Source organism: Ictidomys tridecemlineatus, chromosome 16 (genome assembly GCF_052094955.1).
Source record: "Ictidomys tridecemlineatus isolate mIctTri1 chromosome 16, mIctTri1.hap1, whole genome shotgun sequence".
Lineage (NCBI taxonomy): Eukaryota > Metazoa > Chordata > Mammalia > Rodentia > Sciuridae > Ictidomys > Ictidomys tridecemlineatus.
Genome location: NC_135492.1, coordinates 49,188,018 through 49,205,913, shown reverse-complemented (window position 1 = coordinate 49,205,913; position 17,896 = coordinate 49,188,018). Strand labels below are relative to the sequence as shown.

General features: G+C 42.7%; 1 protein-coding gene across 5 annotated transcripts in view; it reads left to right on the top strand.

The window, feature by feature from the left end:
* The window catches only part of Chl1 (cell adhesion molecule L1 like), a 595,242-nt gene that overhangs the window by 553,996 nt on the left and 23,350 nt on the right, over window positions 1-17,896 (top strand). For all 5 annotated transcript variants that reach the window (XM_078033574.1, XM_078033576.1, XM_078033571.1 and 2 more), the window contains 7 exons: window positions 1,755-1,895; window positions 2,230-2,341; window positions 3,708-3,874; window positions 7,240-7,405; window positions 12,496-12,620; window positions 16,404-16,505; window positions 16,653-16,850. In XM_078033574.1, coding sequence (XP_077889700.1) covers window positions 1,755-1,895; window positions 2,230-2,341; window positions 3,708-3,874; window positions 7,240-7,405; window positions 12,496-12,620; window positions 16,404-16,505; window positions 16,653-16,850 — 1,011 coding nt within the window. The remainder of the gene's footprint in view (window positions 1-1,754; window positions 1,896-2,229; window positions 2,342-3,707; window positions 3,875-7,239; window positions 7,406-12,495; window positions 12,621-16,403; window positions 16,506-16,652; window positions 16,851-17,896) is intronic.

Below are 17,896 nucleotides of genomic sequence, written 5' to 3'. Positions count from 1 at the left end.
AGATGTTTTCCTCCAGCCTCAACACCAGCAGTCTTGCATCTGACTGGCCACTTTTCTATAATCTCAAGTGCCTCTGGCCAAAGCCCCGAAAGCGTTTCTGATTTTAAGAAACTGTGCAGCTACAGGGGCCTGTCTGGATGATTCAGGATAAATTCCGTGACTCAAAATGTTTCACTTTAATCACGTCGACAATGTTCTTATTCCAGGTTAGGTAATGTAGCCACAGATCCTGGGAAAGGATCCCAGCCATCACTCAGGGACTCGTTTTCCACCAACTTCATAGTAATCTTTGGTGAATAAAATGGTTACCCAACGTAATCTTTTCAGTTTTTTTCTGTTCTCTGGGTAGAGCATATCTTCAGGAGCAGGGGGTCCGACAGCTCAAACACACAGACCACGCACTGGTCCCACAGCTCATGGTCAAGTGGAAAATGTATTCACTTAGGACTCCCAGGGAGGAAAGGATAAGGAAAGATTTCCATTTGAATATGTACTATTCAGTGTTTTCTATAACCTAAAACTTACTATGTCATTATTTAGCATCATGGAACCAATAAGAGAGAAAAAAATGGGATAGATTGTAATCTTATAGTGACTTTTAAAGTAGATTTTTTTCACGCGTGCACACCCCCCCCACACACACACACCCACACACACCCACCAAACATTCCTCTCCAATGTTTTCCTTTCCACTGTCCATGACTTAGCAAGGACTTGGAATTTGGAGGCAGAAATGTTACCAAATGCTGTGGGATGTATCATTCATGTGCTTTGAATCTAACTTCTGAAATGGCCTTGTAGGCCAGGTGCCATGGCACACGCCTATAATCCCAGCGGCTCTGGAGACTGAGGCAGGAGGACTGCAAGTTCAAAGTCAGCCTCATCAACTTAGCGAGGCCTATGCAACTCAGTGAGACCCTGTCTCTAAATAACAGACAAAATAGGGCTGGGGATGGGGCTTAGCGCTTGAGTGCCCCTGAGTTCAATCCCCGCTCCCCGTCCCCCCCTGCCAAAAATAAACGAAAAAATAAAAAATGTTAATGGCCTTGTACATGTTGTTTTAGGGAATTCTAAGCAGAGTCAATGAGACTGTGCAGGGGGGCCCATCCAGCAGAGCTCTTAGTTCCTTAATAAGATCGGAAGTGGGGATAGGTGTTGCTACCCAAATGTTGAAGACCTAGCCCTGGTCTCATGAAGGGGTTTCATCCTGGGAAAATGAAATATGTGAGCTATTGTAATTGAGGGAGTTAAACAGTAAAGACACGAGGAATGAGCAGTGTACGTCCGAAAATTCCGGAAGGACGGAGCAGTGGAACAGAAATAAAGGTGTCAAGGAAGGAAAAACAGCAACCAGTGTTGGTAGATTGGAAAGATGAGGATGATTTGATGCGGTGATTTGTGCTGGGTGGAATCCGCACCTAGGTTCAGAAGAGTAAGCAAGGGTCTGTCCGTGTCAGAAACAAACAGAGAACCTAGAATCCTATTATGAATTGGGCTGTGCAGGGGCAAGGAGCCGCAGACCAGCAGATATTGATAATAAACCTTAACTTGGATGAAGAAAATGCGAAAGGTCCTGAAAAGAAACATCCGTGATGCACGCGGAGAAGGCTTTAAAGAATTGGCTTTCTTGGTGAACTATAATTCACCCTAAAATGGCCTTAAAATATAAATACTGTGTGACACGTTTAATAAACGGCGGATAAATGTTTCATGCCCTATCCTTTATCATGCTGACATTCTTTAATTCCTTTCAGACCATCCATTCGCTGGTGATGTGGTCTTCCCCAGGGAAATCAGTTTCACCAACCTGCAGCCCAATCACACTGCCGTGTACCAGTGCGAAGCCTCCAACGTCCACGGCACCATCCTGGCCAATGCCAACATCGATGTTGTAGGTGAGCGCACCTGAGAGCAGCAGGCGGGGATCTGCTGTCTGCAGAAGAAAAGTGGCTGAGGGTCTTGGTTACACGTCCCGGTTGAATTCTGGACACAGAAAACATGGGGGAAAAGATCAGAGCCTCATTCTCCTTTGCTGTGGGCATTTGATGCCACACTGAAAGTATACTTGCAAAACGTGTTGAATGTGGCTACATTTGTCATTCAAGAACATGTCCTGTAATCGTCAAATCTCTTCCACTCTTATGAATTCGGCTGAGATGTAGGAAAATGTCATCCGCATGTACTTCTTTCGGGAAGCTCTAAAACGGTATTTGTGTCACTTGCCAATAGATGTTGTTCCATTGATCCAAACCAAAGATGAAGAAAATTACGCGACGGTGGTTGGCTACAGTGCTTTCTTACACTGCGAGTTCTTCGCTTCACCGGAGGCAATCGTCACCTGGTAAGCCAGCCCGCCATTTCCTCAGAGAATGACTGTGGGTAGTTTGTGCCTGTTTCTTCATCCATCATTTGATGGACTGCATGGCGTCCGTGTTGTTAACATGGAGCCGATGCCTCTGAGAAATAAGGAAAGCAACTTAATTATCTGCCGCTCCAGGAAAACATTGCCTGGATTGCTAGCACGGTCTCACGAGGGGGGACATGCCAAAGGCCATTTTTGTTCATAAAGAAAAACCAAAGAACCGAAGTGATTCCTAAGACAATTTTAAAGATAGATTTGCTTTTCCATGATGGGGGACATCTAAAGCCATCTATTACCCCTTTGCTGTTATTCCAGAATTCTCTAAATAATGATCTAAATCTGCATCTCATTCCAAACATACATGTTTATAACTTTACCAACCATCGTTGTGATTTTTTATTTCCAGTACTTTCATTGGCGTTCTAAGTTCAAACTCATTGTCCTATAGATCTACCATTTTGGCTTCTTTAGTGAAAGGGCTTCATTGAACTTGGGTTAATAAATGTTTCTGTTGCCCTTCAGAGGTGGGGTAGGGTCCTACAAAGGTGGGGCACATTTTGCCTGTACTTAAAATTCTGATTTTTTTTGTTCACCGTGGGGTTTTTGCAACTGTTCATTTAATGAACGCTTCCTTAAAATATTATTTATCTCGCTCATTGAAACGCTTGGCACCCTCTTAAATTTGCCAACCAGAGCAAACCCCTCACTTACCCCAGCCTCATCCAAATCCTCTGTGAGCTGCAGCCCCGGCTTGACTTCTGTAATCTTTAGTAGAGCAGTTGCTTATTGTGAAATGAACAGGGTGAATCAAGCTGCAGGAAATATTTGGAAAGTGGATGAAGGTGGGAGAAAATGACTCTGGGGTGGGTAGGGTGGATGTGATCCATGTCCACCAAACAAGTAGGATTCCCTGGCTTATCGTATTCTGGAATGACCCATGTTCTCCCAGGACATCAGGAAGCTAAGAAGGTTCATTATCTCTTCCAATGACTGGCTTTCCCATTCAGTACCCTGGAGCAATCGTGAACTAAAGGGGTCTCCATCAATTAGCTAGAAAATATTTATTAAGCTCTGAGGACAGAGGGAAAGCAGTACTGATAGCTTTGAGAAAGGCAGAGGCGTAGAACAGAGATGGGATTTCCTTTAGCCACAGGCTATCTAGGCAGATAAGATAGGTATCTGTGGGCAATTCCAAGGGAAAAAAAATGTCAACCCCAGTAGGATATTCCAAAGGTCTGCTGAGCTCCTGAAGCAGAGCTGAGCCCAAATAATATCAGGGCTGAAACTCAGGAGAGTATACAATTCTGTCACGCCCCGGGTTGACGTAAACTTTGTATCTCCACAGGGAGATGGCAGATGAAGCGCAGCCTCTCCAGGGCAGGCGGTACCACATCCACAGGAACGGCACGTTGCAGATCAACAGAACCACCGAAGAAGATGCGGGGTCCTACTCTTGTTGGGTAGAAAACTCTTTAGGAAAAACCGCAGTCACAGCCAACTTGGATATTCGAAGTATTTTGATTTCCTTTTTCCTTTGCATGAATTCTCACAGGGTTTCATTGTGTCTTCCAGTGAAACCACGTGATTTTAAGTTTGCACACCTGTCAAAGTCCTTTAGACCCTTTTTTCAAAAGTGGTGGCTTGCAATTTCATCAGCCGCTCGGGAGGCTGAGGCAGGAGGATTGCCACTTCAAAGCCAGCCTCAGCAAAATTGAGGCTCTAAGCAACTCAGTAAGACCCTGTCTCTAAATAAAGTGTAAAATAAAGCTGGGGATGTGGTTCAGTGGCAGAGTGCCCCTGAGTCCAATCCGTGTTACTCTGCCTCCCAAAGAAAAGACTTTAACAAGCATGACAGAATATAACACATACATGGATTTATACAGTTTTTAAGAGGGAGCTAGGTATCCTTGGTGTTGGATATTTAAAAGTTTTGAAATGTCATGTTACTTTTTATTTATTTCTGTAATGATATTTTATTTCAGTAGTCAACTCAAGGTAGTATTACTGATAATCAGTTCTTTCAGATAAACATTTCACTAACTCATAAAAGGTGTGCTTTCATAAAAATTGAAGAATGTCAGAATGTGGATTATTTTTTCTTTTTGAACCACAAATAGTATTTTCTTCTGTCTGTCTTCATGATGGAAGTCCTGAGAACTTGTGAATAGCCTCTTGGGCGTCCCTGGGGTTTTGACTTCAATATTACTCAGAGAAAATACAGAGATTAGAAAGGACCTACAGGGACAGAGAGCGGGATTTGCTCTTGTGCCACACTGATGTCATGGCCTCTCACCTGGTTCTGCCTGGAGGAGAGGAATCATCTGTCCAATCATATGTCACTGCATTAGCTTCTCCCTCTGCTCCGACTTGGCCTCCTTCCCTCTCTCCTTTATCTTTTTCCTTATTCCTTCTTTTGATTTTCCAGTATGCATCTCTTTCCGTGCCCTAAGCTAGCCAACTTGCCAAGCCCATGGGCTATATTTTTAGATGATGCAAACATTCTCCCCCACTGTGCGCTCATCTCTGATGTCTCCCTGCGTCCAAGTATGTACAATGTTAAGATGCTCCTAAGGAGTTAATGAAGATGATTGATTCTCTACCTCAGAAAGCAAATCTCTGTCAAGGGTCAGCCATCAGCCAGGGTTCAGAGTCAAGGAGAGGGGATCTAGAATCCAGAGGAACATTGTTGCTGCCCAACGTGTGGGCCTCGGCACTGCCAGTAACCAGACAAGCTCAGGAACTTTCAGTGTGCTGTGTCTGTTTTATGTGTAAGGACTTTGTAAAAATCACAGGAATGCAGGGCCAGGGGTATGGTTCTGTATATTTAAAAGAATGTTCAGCAAGAAGCTAACTAGAGAAGGAGCTGGAAAGGTACGTTTTGGTCTCTGCTGGGCTGGGTTCAAAATTTTCTTCAATTCTCTTAGCAATTAGGAAGCGTTGGTCTCACACTCAATTTCACCCTGAAATTGTTTGTGCAAGGTGGGAATATTAATATTTATAGTTATTGTAATTATAAAATGCCACAGTGAATGTACCGAGTCCCAGAAATACGATGATCACTTCTTCGATGGTGTCTATTTTTATGAAATGATTTTTTAATTTATTTTGAATTTAGAATTAGGATAAGATATTTAATCATCCTTGGTATTTAATCACTTTAATTGACACTTCAAGTTTTGTGCCTGGGACATGGAATAATCAATTTTATTAACACTTTTCACCTTTTTGAAAAATTATTTCCTTGAGAAACTTGTTGATAGTGAATGTGAGACACAGTTGTAGAGTTGGAGGTCAGTTCATGAGATTTGTTTTTTCCTCCAACAGGGTTCCCAAGTACCAAGTGCCATATTAAAAGTGTATCTCTTTCAATTTGTCATTAAAGAGTGAAGACTGTTTTTTTTCTTTATTTTTTTTGTGGGCAGGGGCTTGATCTCAGGGCCTTGTGCATGTGAGGCAAGCACTCTACCAACTGAGCTGTATCCCCAGCCCCAAGACTGTGTTTTAAAGCAATCCATAGAGAAGCAACTGTTTTTTTAATATTTATTTTTTCTTAATTAAAAAAAATAAATGACAGCAGAATGCATTACAATTCTTATTACACATATAGAGCACAATTTTTCATATCTCTGGTTGTATATAAAGTAGGTTGACACCAATTCGTGTCTTCATACTTTGGATAATAATGTCCATCACATTCCACCATCCTTGCTAACCCCATGCCCTACCCTTCCCCTCCCACCCCTCTGCCGTATCTAGAGTTCATTTATTCCTCCCATGCTCCCCCTCCCTACCCCACTATGAGTCAGCCTCCTTATATCAGAGAAAACATTCAGCATTTCGTTTTTTGGGATTGGCTAACTTCACTTAGCATTATCTTCTCCAACACCATCCATTTACCTGCAAATGCCATGATTTTATTCTCTTTTATTGCTGAGTAAAATTTCATTGTGTAGATATGCCACATTTTTTATCCATTCATATTTTTATCCATTCATTTTTTTATTCATTCATCTACTGAAGGGCATCTAGGTTGGCTCCACAGTTTAGCTATTGTGAATTGAGCTGCTATAAACATGGATGTGGCTGTGTCCCTGTAGTGTGCTGATTTTAAGTCCTTTGGGTATAGACCAAGGAGAGGGATAGCTGGGTCAAATGGTGGTTCCATTCCCAGATTTCCAAAGAATCTCCATACTGAAGAAGCAGCTATTTTTCAAGACAGCCATAATATCAATCTTTAAGCTTTCTATTGTTGATACTATTAATTTATTTTTGTTTTAAACTACCATCCACTGTTATGCATTCAACAAGACATTCCAGTACGTATCAAATACCTAATTTGCATAGACTCCCTGCTGGGCTCCCATGGTCCACTGTGTAATAAAACAGCCTCAGACTTGACCTTTTTGTAGGGCTCAATTTCCAATTCCCCATGTCCGTGTTGGTAGTCACGTGTGCATGGTCTTTTGAACTTAGCCTCAGGTTTCTGAATCAATAATAAGCATGCCAATAGAATATCAAATAACTTTCCATTTTACTGCATGATGCATCCAAAGGCCCTAGAAAAAAAAATTGTGTTATTTGCAACTTCTAGAAGCCTTTGTTGGCTTACACTTTTCTTACCCCCTTTGCCCAAGAAATGGTAAGAAAAACTGTCAAGCTATTGAATGGCACTTTCCCCCACATTTTTTTCAGAGGTCCAGGCCTGCACAGAAAGAAAACACTAATGATGTGTATGATGTCAGATGATATGACACAAGCATCGCATGAGGGTTTGACAGTGATGTTGACAATTTGGGGCTGATTAAAATGCAGGTCATGGATCCCAAGGTCAGCTGAGCTCTCCAGATCTAACTCATGTCTTTGTTTGGTGAAAACAGATGCTACAAAACTCCGAGTTTCTCCTAAGAATCCCCGTGTCCCCCGATCGCACGTGCTCGAGTTACACTGCGAGAGCGTATGCGACTCACACTTGAAGCACAGCTTGAGGCTGTCCTGGAGCAAAGATGGGGAAGCCTTCGAGTTTAACGGCACAGAAGATGGAAGGTGGGTCAAGTCTCCGAAGGGCCATCGTCTATGTGTGGGCTGAATTCTTTGTATTAGGAGAAAAAGAGTTTAATTCACAGTCAATTTACACAGTTCAGGGTTCAAGTCTTTAGTTAAAAGGTCAGAGGACCCTTGTTTGTCTTTTCCATCATGTTTACATTCTTGTTTTTAGGAATGACTTGTCACATGACATGTACCATCCTTGTAGTGCCTGAACCAGAATTCACTCCAGGTAGCCCACCCCGATGGGTTGCATTGGCATAGGTGCTTTTGAGACCACTGGGGACGCGGCAGGAGATGGGCCGAGTGGGCACTGCAATTGTGATCTAGATACCTGGAACTTGCTGCTCTCTCCATAGCCACCTCACCCCCTTGGGGGCCCCTGCAGAGCCCAGCCACTGCCCACTACCATGTTTGCCACAGCCACTGTCTGCTCACCTTGCTTCAGAGAAAGATGGTGACCGTTCCCCTTCTGCCTCCCAGATTCCTAGGAGAACTTTTTGCTGGCAAAATTTCAGTACTGGAATTCTTGTTGCTAGAAAGTACTTAGCAACTACAGTCCTTCCATGGTATCCTTGGGGGAGATTGGTTCCAAGACCCCCTCCAGATACCAAAATCTGTTAATGCTCATGCCTTCTATATAAAATGGTACAGTGCTGCCTCTAACCTCCCTTTCAAGCCAGGGTCCTTAAACTTTGAACTTCACATCTTACACTATCAATCATCTTTAAATTATTTGTAACATTTGATACAATGTAAACATCAAGTAAATAGCCATTATACAGTGCTGTTCGGGGGAATAACAAACAAGAACCTTATATATTCAGTGCAGATGAACGTTTTGTAAAAATGTTTTCAATCCACAATGGTTTGAATCAATGAATGAAGAATCCGATGGGAGTGGAGTCCTGGTGTTGTATTTTAGAGTATTCTGCACAGGGGAACTGTAGAAGGCAAGGGAGTATACAGAGATGCCAGGTAGCACCAGAGAATGTTAATAACACTGAAGAGGAAAAGAATCCATCAGAATCAGAATCGAAAGAATCAGGATGCCCGCCCTGTCCCTTGAGAACCTGTGGAAGGTGACTTTGAGTCCCTTTTGCACTGTCACTTAAGCAAGGGTTAAAAAGCTACCATCTTGGAGCCAAATCTATCCTAAGTCAGATTTTGTTATTTAAGACTCTGAAAAGTCTTTCAATGGGATTCTGCTATGTTCCCGTGAGACCATAGCAGAATCACAATAAAAAGCATGGACTCCAGTGGGTGACTTGGCTTTGAATCCCAGCTGTGCTGTGTCACCGATGGCTTTCCATCTGTGTTGCCTGCACTCCACATTCTAGAACGTGGCTTGATGAAAAACACTAAGGGTCAACCTTCATCGTAGGGTGATTGTGAGTGAACTTACCAAGCACTTAGAAAATAGCACTGTGGACCCCTTTGATAGTTATTATTGGTACTGTTCATTTCCCCAGGCTTCTTCTTTGTTTGTTTCTGTAACTTGCATATCCTCTATTGGTATTGGTGTGTGTGTGTGTGTGTGTGTGTGTGTGTGTGCACACACAAGCATGTACATGTGAGTGCATGTGTGATATGTGTGCATTTGTGTGCATGCACGTGTGTGAGCGTGCACGTGTGTTCAGGCGTCACCTTTCTGTGAAGGCGCTGGCCTCCGCCCTAGCAACTCATCTGCTTCCCCGTCTCCGTCCTATATGTGCAGACTTGTAGGAAGATAGTGTAAACATTGCAATTCATTGCCACTGAAGCAAGAACCGACAAACTCTACAGAGCCACCCCGCTGCCGCCACAGACAGCTTGACCCTCACATTAGGTCTCAGTCAACCTGTCAACTTCGGAAATCAGCCCGAATTCTCTCTCTTGTCAAAATTACCCAGTGACCTTGGTTCTTCCATGGGATCTCTGGGCTGCTGCCAGAAAGAGAATTGGAGACCACGCTTCATCAGGGATGTGACATGCACACACTGACGGTGTGACCCCTGCATCTCTAAGCCAGGCTTTCAGGGTGACTGGGTTGTACTGTCTCTTCAAGATGCTGAGATTGTCACTCAGGGGGACCACTGGCTATCCAGTGGACTGAGCAAGTGTTGCAGATAGCCCAGTGTTCTCTTAACAGGCAGTGGGGACAATAGCCTGAGCTCAAGAGGGACCTCAGGGGTGTGCAGGGCAGAGGGGATAAGTGCTGCCCAGGGAGGAGTTGGAGTTTTATGGTACCAGGGATTGAACTCAGGGGCACTCAACCACTGAGCCACCTCCCCAGCCCTATTCTGTATTTTATTTAGAGACAGGGTCTCACTGAATTGCTTAGCACCTCGATTTTGCCATGACTGGCTTTGAACTCACGATCCTCCTGTCTCAGCCTCCTGAGCCGCTGGGATTACAGGGGTGCCCCACCATGCAGGGTGATAATCACAAAGATAAGCTAAGTTTAAAGTGTTCTTAGTTATTCCCTTTGAGCACTTTTTCTCTCAGGCTGTGTGCACAAATCAGTTCATACGATTTGTACTTCTAAAAAGAAAGAAAATATTGGTATCCCCATTTTTCAGATCAGCTGAACTGGGCTCACTTTTTTTTGTTTAAAAATATATAAGTAAGAATTGATGGGCCTCCACTGCATCTCTCCAAGTCATCACTTTGTCATTCTGTCCTCAGTGAAATGTGGCAAGTGCATGAAGGGAAGGCTGACGTGGACTGGGGATGATACAACTGGGCAATGCACATGGAGGGGTGGGAGGTTTTCCAGTGAGCAGGCTACCCAGGTGTCGTAGTCAGGCAGGTAAGACAAGCAGAGGAAGGAATCCAGAAGCACAGAGACAGAAGTTCTTTGAGCAGCAAAATTCAGCTGACCTATGATAGGAACAAAAACTGCAAAGAAAATATGTTGTAGTCTCAGGCACTGAGAATTTGAAACTGTTTGTCACTGCAGCAAAATATAGCATATCCTTGCTACAGCACATTCTTCTCAGATTTTGATGTACGTCAGGTCAGAATTACTCGCACTTCATGATCAAATGACCCTTGTCCCACCTTCAAATATTCTGATTTGAAATGTAGACTGAGGCTAGGGCATGAAATTCATGACAATCTTCTTAGGTTCACACCCACCACCTAATTTTAAGATCACTGTATCTTGATTAAGTTGAGGAGACTACAGAATACTCATGATATGAAAAAAACTGCATAACTTAGCAACGAATTACCAAAAAAAAAAAAAAATGACCCTTTCTGACATGAAGTAAATCTATGCTGGGGCACAATACTGTCCCCCCCAAAAAATTCAGCTCCTACTGGCCCTTGTGGATAAATAGCTTCATAAGGGTATTAAAGCCTCATTTGAAGAAGTTTAATATCAGAGTGCTTTCCTCATCTAAGTGAGTGACCTTGTCCGGCATTGTAGGTACATGCAGTATTATGACACTGTATCATATAGATAATTTATGTCAAAGTTTTATTTTGTCTAGAATTTTAGACAGAATTTTGTTGTTACTGTTTGCAGTGCGGGTATTGACCCCAGGGCTTCGTGCACAGTAGCCAAGAGCTCTACCTCTGAGCTATATCTCTAGCTGACTTTTAATCAACCAGATCAGGTAGTATTGATGGGCAAATTGTGAAATTATTGGTGTAGGTGTGAGGCTTATTGTCTATAATCAAAAGGCAGAACTTTTGGGGCTGGGATTGTGGCTCAGTGGTAGAGCACTTGCTTAGCATGTGTGAGACCTGGGTTCAAATCTCAGCGCTGCATATGAATAAATAAAATAAAGGTCCATTGACAACTAAAAAATAAAAATCAATAAACAAAGTTTTAAAAAAAAGGCAGAACTTTTGACTACACTTTGAAATAGATTCCTACAATTCAAAGTCCAACAGTTTATGAGTGTTCCATTAGAATTTTCAGGAAGAGTCACCCTTTGCCTAAGAAGGACACAACATTATTCCAACTAAATACCCACTGCCACGAGTATATTCTGAATTTAATGGAATTTTTTTTAAAAAATATAAAAATTATACTGAAAATACATAGGTATAGGGTAAAAGGTATTATAAAGAATTAATTCTCTTTGTAAATTATAAAGACAAAGCTAAAAAAATTATAAGTAGTAAAAACTCTGCTACAAATTTGGCAAAAGCGGAAGAAGAAAACGCTGGTTGAAATGAGTTTTAGAAAGAAGTCTTAGACTGCCACCTACTGTCCACACAAGTCCCACCGTTTAATCGTTATCAGATTTCAGTAGGATTCCACCTGGAGACAGAGTGGGAGAGAAAATGGAAGCTTGTCAAAACCAGAGGTTTATTCTTAGACTCTGTGTCAGTTGTCCTGGTTCCTAACCAGGCGGGATTCAGGAATCTGCCTCTGGAAGCCACATCCAGAGGTTGATGCTGTGTAGGGTTCCCAGGTCATGTAGCGAGAATCATCCAATACACCTTGGTCCTGTCCTGACCCCTGCGTCCCAGATGGTGGGTAATCCTAAGTTTTTACTTATGTGAACCAAAGTGAGCCACTCAGAAGGCTGAGGGTCATGTGTTTTCTCTTATGTGGAAACTAGAGAGAAAAATGCTTCCTCTCCCCCCCCCCCATGTGTGGGAATCTCATGGAAATCAAAGGGACATAAGGGACATCAGTAGAGGAGACCAAGGGGGGCTGCCCAGAAGGAGGGGGAAGAAGAGCAGTGGTACTGAGAAAAGAAATCAGCCAAAATATACTGTTCAATTGTGCGCATGTGCAAATATGTGACCCCCAAGTCCCACAGTTATAAATAATCATAATGCACCAATTTTAAAAACTAAAAAATAAAAAAGTAAAATAAGATGCTAACATACACATACACATACAGACGTAAAAAGAAACGTGATCCCTTTGATGGCTATGTGGACATCTCTGTATGCTCCAATAATACCTGACCTCTAGCATTTCATCTCTGGCCTTCTCAGAGTCCTGATGTCTGCAGTTTGTGGAACTGTTTTTCCTCCATCTTTAGAATCATCATCCATGGGTAGTATGTGCCCTTCCAAGGCTTCTGTTTCTATCGTTTCTGTTAATTCATTCTCATCGGATACTCTCTTCTCCTCCCTGGTAGGATAATTATTGACGGAGCCAATCTGACCATTTCTAATGTCACTTTGGAGGACCAAGGCATTTACTCCTGTTGGGCTCAAACTGCTCTGGATAGTGTGACCGAGATGACGCAAGTCACTGTCCTAGGTAAGTTGGCCGTGACTTTGATGATTGTGCTCCATTGTTCTGAGGTGACAAAGCCTAGGGATGATTATCTGAGCCCCTGCACATCTATTAGTAGCTGGGGCTTTTTGTTTCAAAACGAACCCCACTTGGAATGTGTTCTCGTCCTATAGAAGATGTCAATTTATACTAAATTTCTTTTCCCTTCCTGGGTGGGTTTGCCTGTGTCAGTGTGAGGTTAGCGATGCTATCATCAGAAAGAGAAAGCAAGGTGTGCTCATGCCCCTAGTAGCTCCCCCGGAGCTCCCTACCCTTTCCTGGGGTGCATAGAAATGAGGCTGGGGAGTGGAGCTGGATTAGCGACTGGAATGGTCTGGATTGGGGTCCAGTGCTGGATGCATGATGGCCATGCTGTGCACCAGAACCATACACGGAGCCCCCCAAGGTCCAGGGAGGGTGGGGAGGGATATCAAGTGTTCTGCATGCCTTTGAATTTTAAAGTGATAATCCTAATTAGGGAACAGTGTGCACACTTCACTGAGTGTAATCAACACGATCGCCCCTGAAATCACCAGCATTTATGGCCTTGGGCCCATCGACAGGATGTTTTCCAATTTCCTCTGTGGATCTGCTCCCCAGCAGCTCCTGGAAACCTGCCCTGTAGGGACAATATCAGCAAGTCATTTGCCATCTAGCTATCTTCGGGTACAAGCCCACAGGGAGCCCTGGGAGTAGCAGCGTGTGTGTGTGTGTGTGTGTGTGTGTGTGTGTGTGTGTGTGTGTGTGTGTGACACACAGACAATGATGCAATTTCCATTTATTCAGTTTCACTGGGCACCACTTAGTCTTTTTAAATTTTTTCTCTTTCTATCTATTTATATATTCTTATACCAAGGATTGAACCCAGGGGTGCTTAACCACTGAGCCACCTCCCCAGCCCTTCTTATTTTTTTTAATTTTGAGACAGGGTCTCACTCATTTGCTTTGGACTTCTCTAAGTTGCTGAGGCTGGCTTTGAACTGTGATCCTCCTGCCTCAGTCTCTCAAGGCTCTGAGGTTACAGGCATGAGCCACTGTGCCCAATTGCTTAGTCTTGATGTTAGCTGGTTGATGTTTCTTAAAAGCATTTGATTTTGCTGAAACTCCTTCATCATGTGTCTAGATTGATCATGGTTATGAACAGGACTTTGTGTCCTTAGCATCCTGGTCATTGGAGTCACAGGTAGGTTACTAAGGGTGCTGTAGATTGGGAAGGAAACAGTCTCCTCTGAGATCAGCAAGTAAAAACTGGGTTTACAGGTTGGGATTCATGAAGTGAAGCCAACAGCCACCAAATTAGGTTCTATTGTGTGGGGGGGAGAAGATACAAAGTTCATCCCCGTTGTAAGGGTATGGGCTTGGCACAGTGGGACTGTAGCTTTGGGCAAGATGTTTGGTGGGGTAGGTATGTGAGTTTCTGCAGGGTTCTGTATGCAGAAAGATGTAATCTTCTAGTGACTCTCCTATCCAGATAGTAATGGTTCACCAGATAAAATGCATGAGTATCAAGTAAATTGGAGTTTATCGCATGCACCATGAGGATAGGAGTATGTATCAGGATCCATGAACTTTGCCTCTGAATGTTCTGAATAACAGCTGTGATACCGGCATAGGCTATGATGTGGCCTTTAGTATCTCGATTTCCTTGCAGTAGTGGTTTTATTTATGTATAAAGTGATGCTCTAAGCTTTTTAGAATAAACTTAAAAATAATTTTTGAAGAATATTCTATGAGATAGGATACATTTTAAAAACCACTCCCTTGAATTTGAATTCCACTTTTTTGCACTCCAATCTCAAGTTTAAAAAAGCACATTTCAATAACTCATGGCGATAAATGTTGATTAACCCACATGTAGTTTCTAAGACTTATATCCTAGAAAATGATTTTATTTTATTTTATTTTATTTTTTGTACCAGGGATTGAATCCAGGGATGCTTAATCACTGATCCACTTTTAATTTTTTTATTTTTTATTTTGAGACAGGGTCTCACTAAGTTGTTTAGGGTCTCACTAAGTTGCTGAGGCTGGCTTTGAACTTGGAAACCTCTTGTCAGAGCCTCCCTAGCTGCTGGGATTACAGGCGTGTGGCACCATGCCTAGCAAAAATAATTTTTAAAAGCACAGGTTAACCCATTTAGTCAGAAGTCATTTCCCAAAGCCTTAGCCTAAAGATACTTTCGGAATATCATTATCTAAAGTCTCAGTTGCAAGCTCATCAAATCTAGCTCCTTATGATTTTCAGGTGAGATTTTAATCTCAAATACCACACTCTGCATTCGTTGTCTCCAGAAACTCAAGGATTTAGTGGACTCTTACTAAATGCTAAGTAAAAAACCAGAGTTCTCTGTGCTCAGAGATTCAGAAACCTGGTCGTGAAAAGATACCCTCTTGTTTTAGGCCCTAATATTTGGACACAGTCAGGGATGACACTTGAAAAATCAGAACGTTGCATTCTTAACTAGAAACAAGGCTTTGGGGTTAATGTCCATTTTCAACAATTCAGCAGCACTTAGCTGCTACTTTCCACTCAGAGAGAAAAGAGCCCTCTGGAAAGCGATGTTGGATAATACCCTCATTGTCTCCTCCAGGCAAAGACGAATATTCTAGAGGACTTGAGAAAATTAAGAGCACATTACCGAAGCAAGGACTATTCGAGATAAGATTTTTTTTTAAATTTCATTTTGCATATCCTAGAAATTTCTGTGTCCTTTAAACCTAGACATTCATCACCCCCTAATCAGCCTTCCACGTGCCTTCACGCCAGTGCCAGATCTCTGTCTTGTAATGCAAGGCAATAAAAGTGGTTATTGTACACCAAGAATATACGTTGTCATCAATTACAATGGAAATCCAGAATAATTGCAGAAAAGAAAGGTCAAGCTCATGTTTCCCAATCTTCTTTTTTCCATAACCATAGGACCTAATTTTTCTTGCTTTCACATGATATTTATAGGCATGACTGAAGTGCCAATATGTTTTTCACTTAGCACTTAGTCACAATTATGTAGAAGGCATCGTGGGCAATGCAGAAATGAACATAACAGGGTCCCTAATCTGGAAGGTTTTTTTTTTTTAGTCACACACAGGTGACCCATGAGGCCTCTAAAAGCATGAGCTAGAGGAAAGTAGATAGACCCATTCTGGACCCATTCTGTTCCCCAAACTTGATTGAGCATAATCATTCCCCAGGGAACGTATTCACAAATGAGGTTTCCAGAGCCAGCTCCTTCGGTAACACAGAGATAGGACACAAAAGAATCCTGCATTCAAAACTACTCCTAAGTGAGCACGCCTGTAATCCCAGAGGCTCCGGAGGCTGAGACAGGAGGATGGTGAGTGAGTTCAAAACCAGCCTCAGCAACTCAGCGAGACCCTGTCTCTCAATAAAACACACACAAAAAAAAGGGCTGGGGATGTGGCTCAGTGGTCAAGCGCCCCTATGTTCAATCCCTGGTACCAAACAAACAAACAAACAAACAAAAAACTTCTTCTAAAAGAATTCTGAGGCCCACCATCAGTCAAAGATGGCCCTCTGAGCACCACAGTTGGACAGAAGTGAAGTGATATGTCCAACTGCAGAACTGCTGGGAGATCCCTCTGTTTGAAACAGAAGCTTCAGGCTGGGGAGAGTTGAGTGGAGCAGGGTGGAAACACCTGGGCCCAGAGAGGACAGCAGGTGGGCAGTGGGTCTGAGCCGGGGGGTCAGGGAAGCAGGGAAGCAGAGGGCATGGGCCTCCATTTCCCTTACCTTTGCCTTATCATTAGATGCTCCGGATCCCCCAGAAAACCTCCACTTGTCTGAAAGAGAGAACAGGAGTGTCCGGCTGACCTGGGAAGCTGGCGAGGACCACAACAGCAATATCAGTGGTAGGAAGACTTGGAATGATCATTTTCCTCAGCCCACAGAGTCACACTGGAAGGGCCCCTTTGAACACTTCCCGTTTGGTGTCAATCTTGGCAGACCTTCAGCCTAACCAACCTGTTCTAACGTGCTCCCCTGGTTCCTCCCGACAGAGTACATCATCGAATTTGAAGGAAACCGGGAGGAACCTGGCAGGTGGGAGGAGCTGACCAGAGTCCCAGGAAAGGAGACAACAGCCCTGTTGCCCTTGGCCCCATATGTGAGGTACCAGTTCAGGGTGGTCGCCGTGAACGAGGTCGGGAGAAGTCAGCCTAGCCCGCCTTCGGAGCATCATGACACACCTCCGGCAGGTGAGCAGGGTGTCTCCTCAGGTGTCTACCAGAATGTGCCTTTGGATCCTTCTTTGTACATAAAAAAAAAATTAGAATTTAATTAAAAATTAAATTAACAATTAATTTAATTAAAATTAATTCAATTAAAAAAATTTTAAAAAGTTGTATAGGATTTCAGATTTGTCCAGATACCTTGAATAGCTCTGTAAAGTAAGGAAGCATAAGGTGTTCAAAGTACCCTGGTCTCAGAAATATTTACCTAGATGTTGGATAGACGGGAGGGTGGTCTGGGAGAACACAGCGCGGTGATGAGTCTCCTCATCATGCTTAACTCGGACCAGAGAGGAGCTCTCCACCGAAGACCCATGGGTGGAGGTACCAGGGATCCAGTATTCTGATGTCAACTTTTGACTAGGACACTCGGTTAAATTTTATTCATCTTAAGCCTACAAGTATTTCTTGTATCTTCTTGTGTAAGTTGGCAGAATACTCTTTATTTTTTAAGTCTCACGAATATAGATCTCAAATAATTTGTGTTGGTGAATTGGAATTGAAAATCAGTGTGGTCATAACATATATAATATATATATATATATATATATATATATATATATATATATATATATATCACTGTGGTTCAATGAAGTTGTGATACAGAAGTGAGCCTTTATAAATCATACAAGCAGGACTCTACAGGTGGATGTATATATTTACATATATATACATGTATGTGTGTATATGTGTGTGTACATATATGTATATGTGTGTATGCGTGTGGTGTGTGTGTGTGTGTGTGTATATATATATATATATATATACATACACACATATATATGGAGGGAGTTGGGGAGAAGGGCTGTGTGTGTGTAGTTCAGTGGTTAAAGTGTCACTTTTTGGTTCAATGCCCAGGAGATTTTTGTGTGTGTGTATACATGTATACTTTTTTACATATATATAATATATATTACTTATATATAAAAGACACACACACACACACACACACACACACACACACACACACATCTCCAGGGCTTTGAACCCAGGAGGGGCACTTTAACACTGAA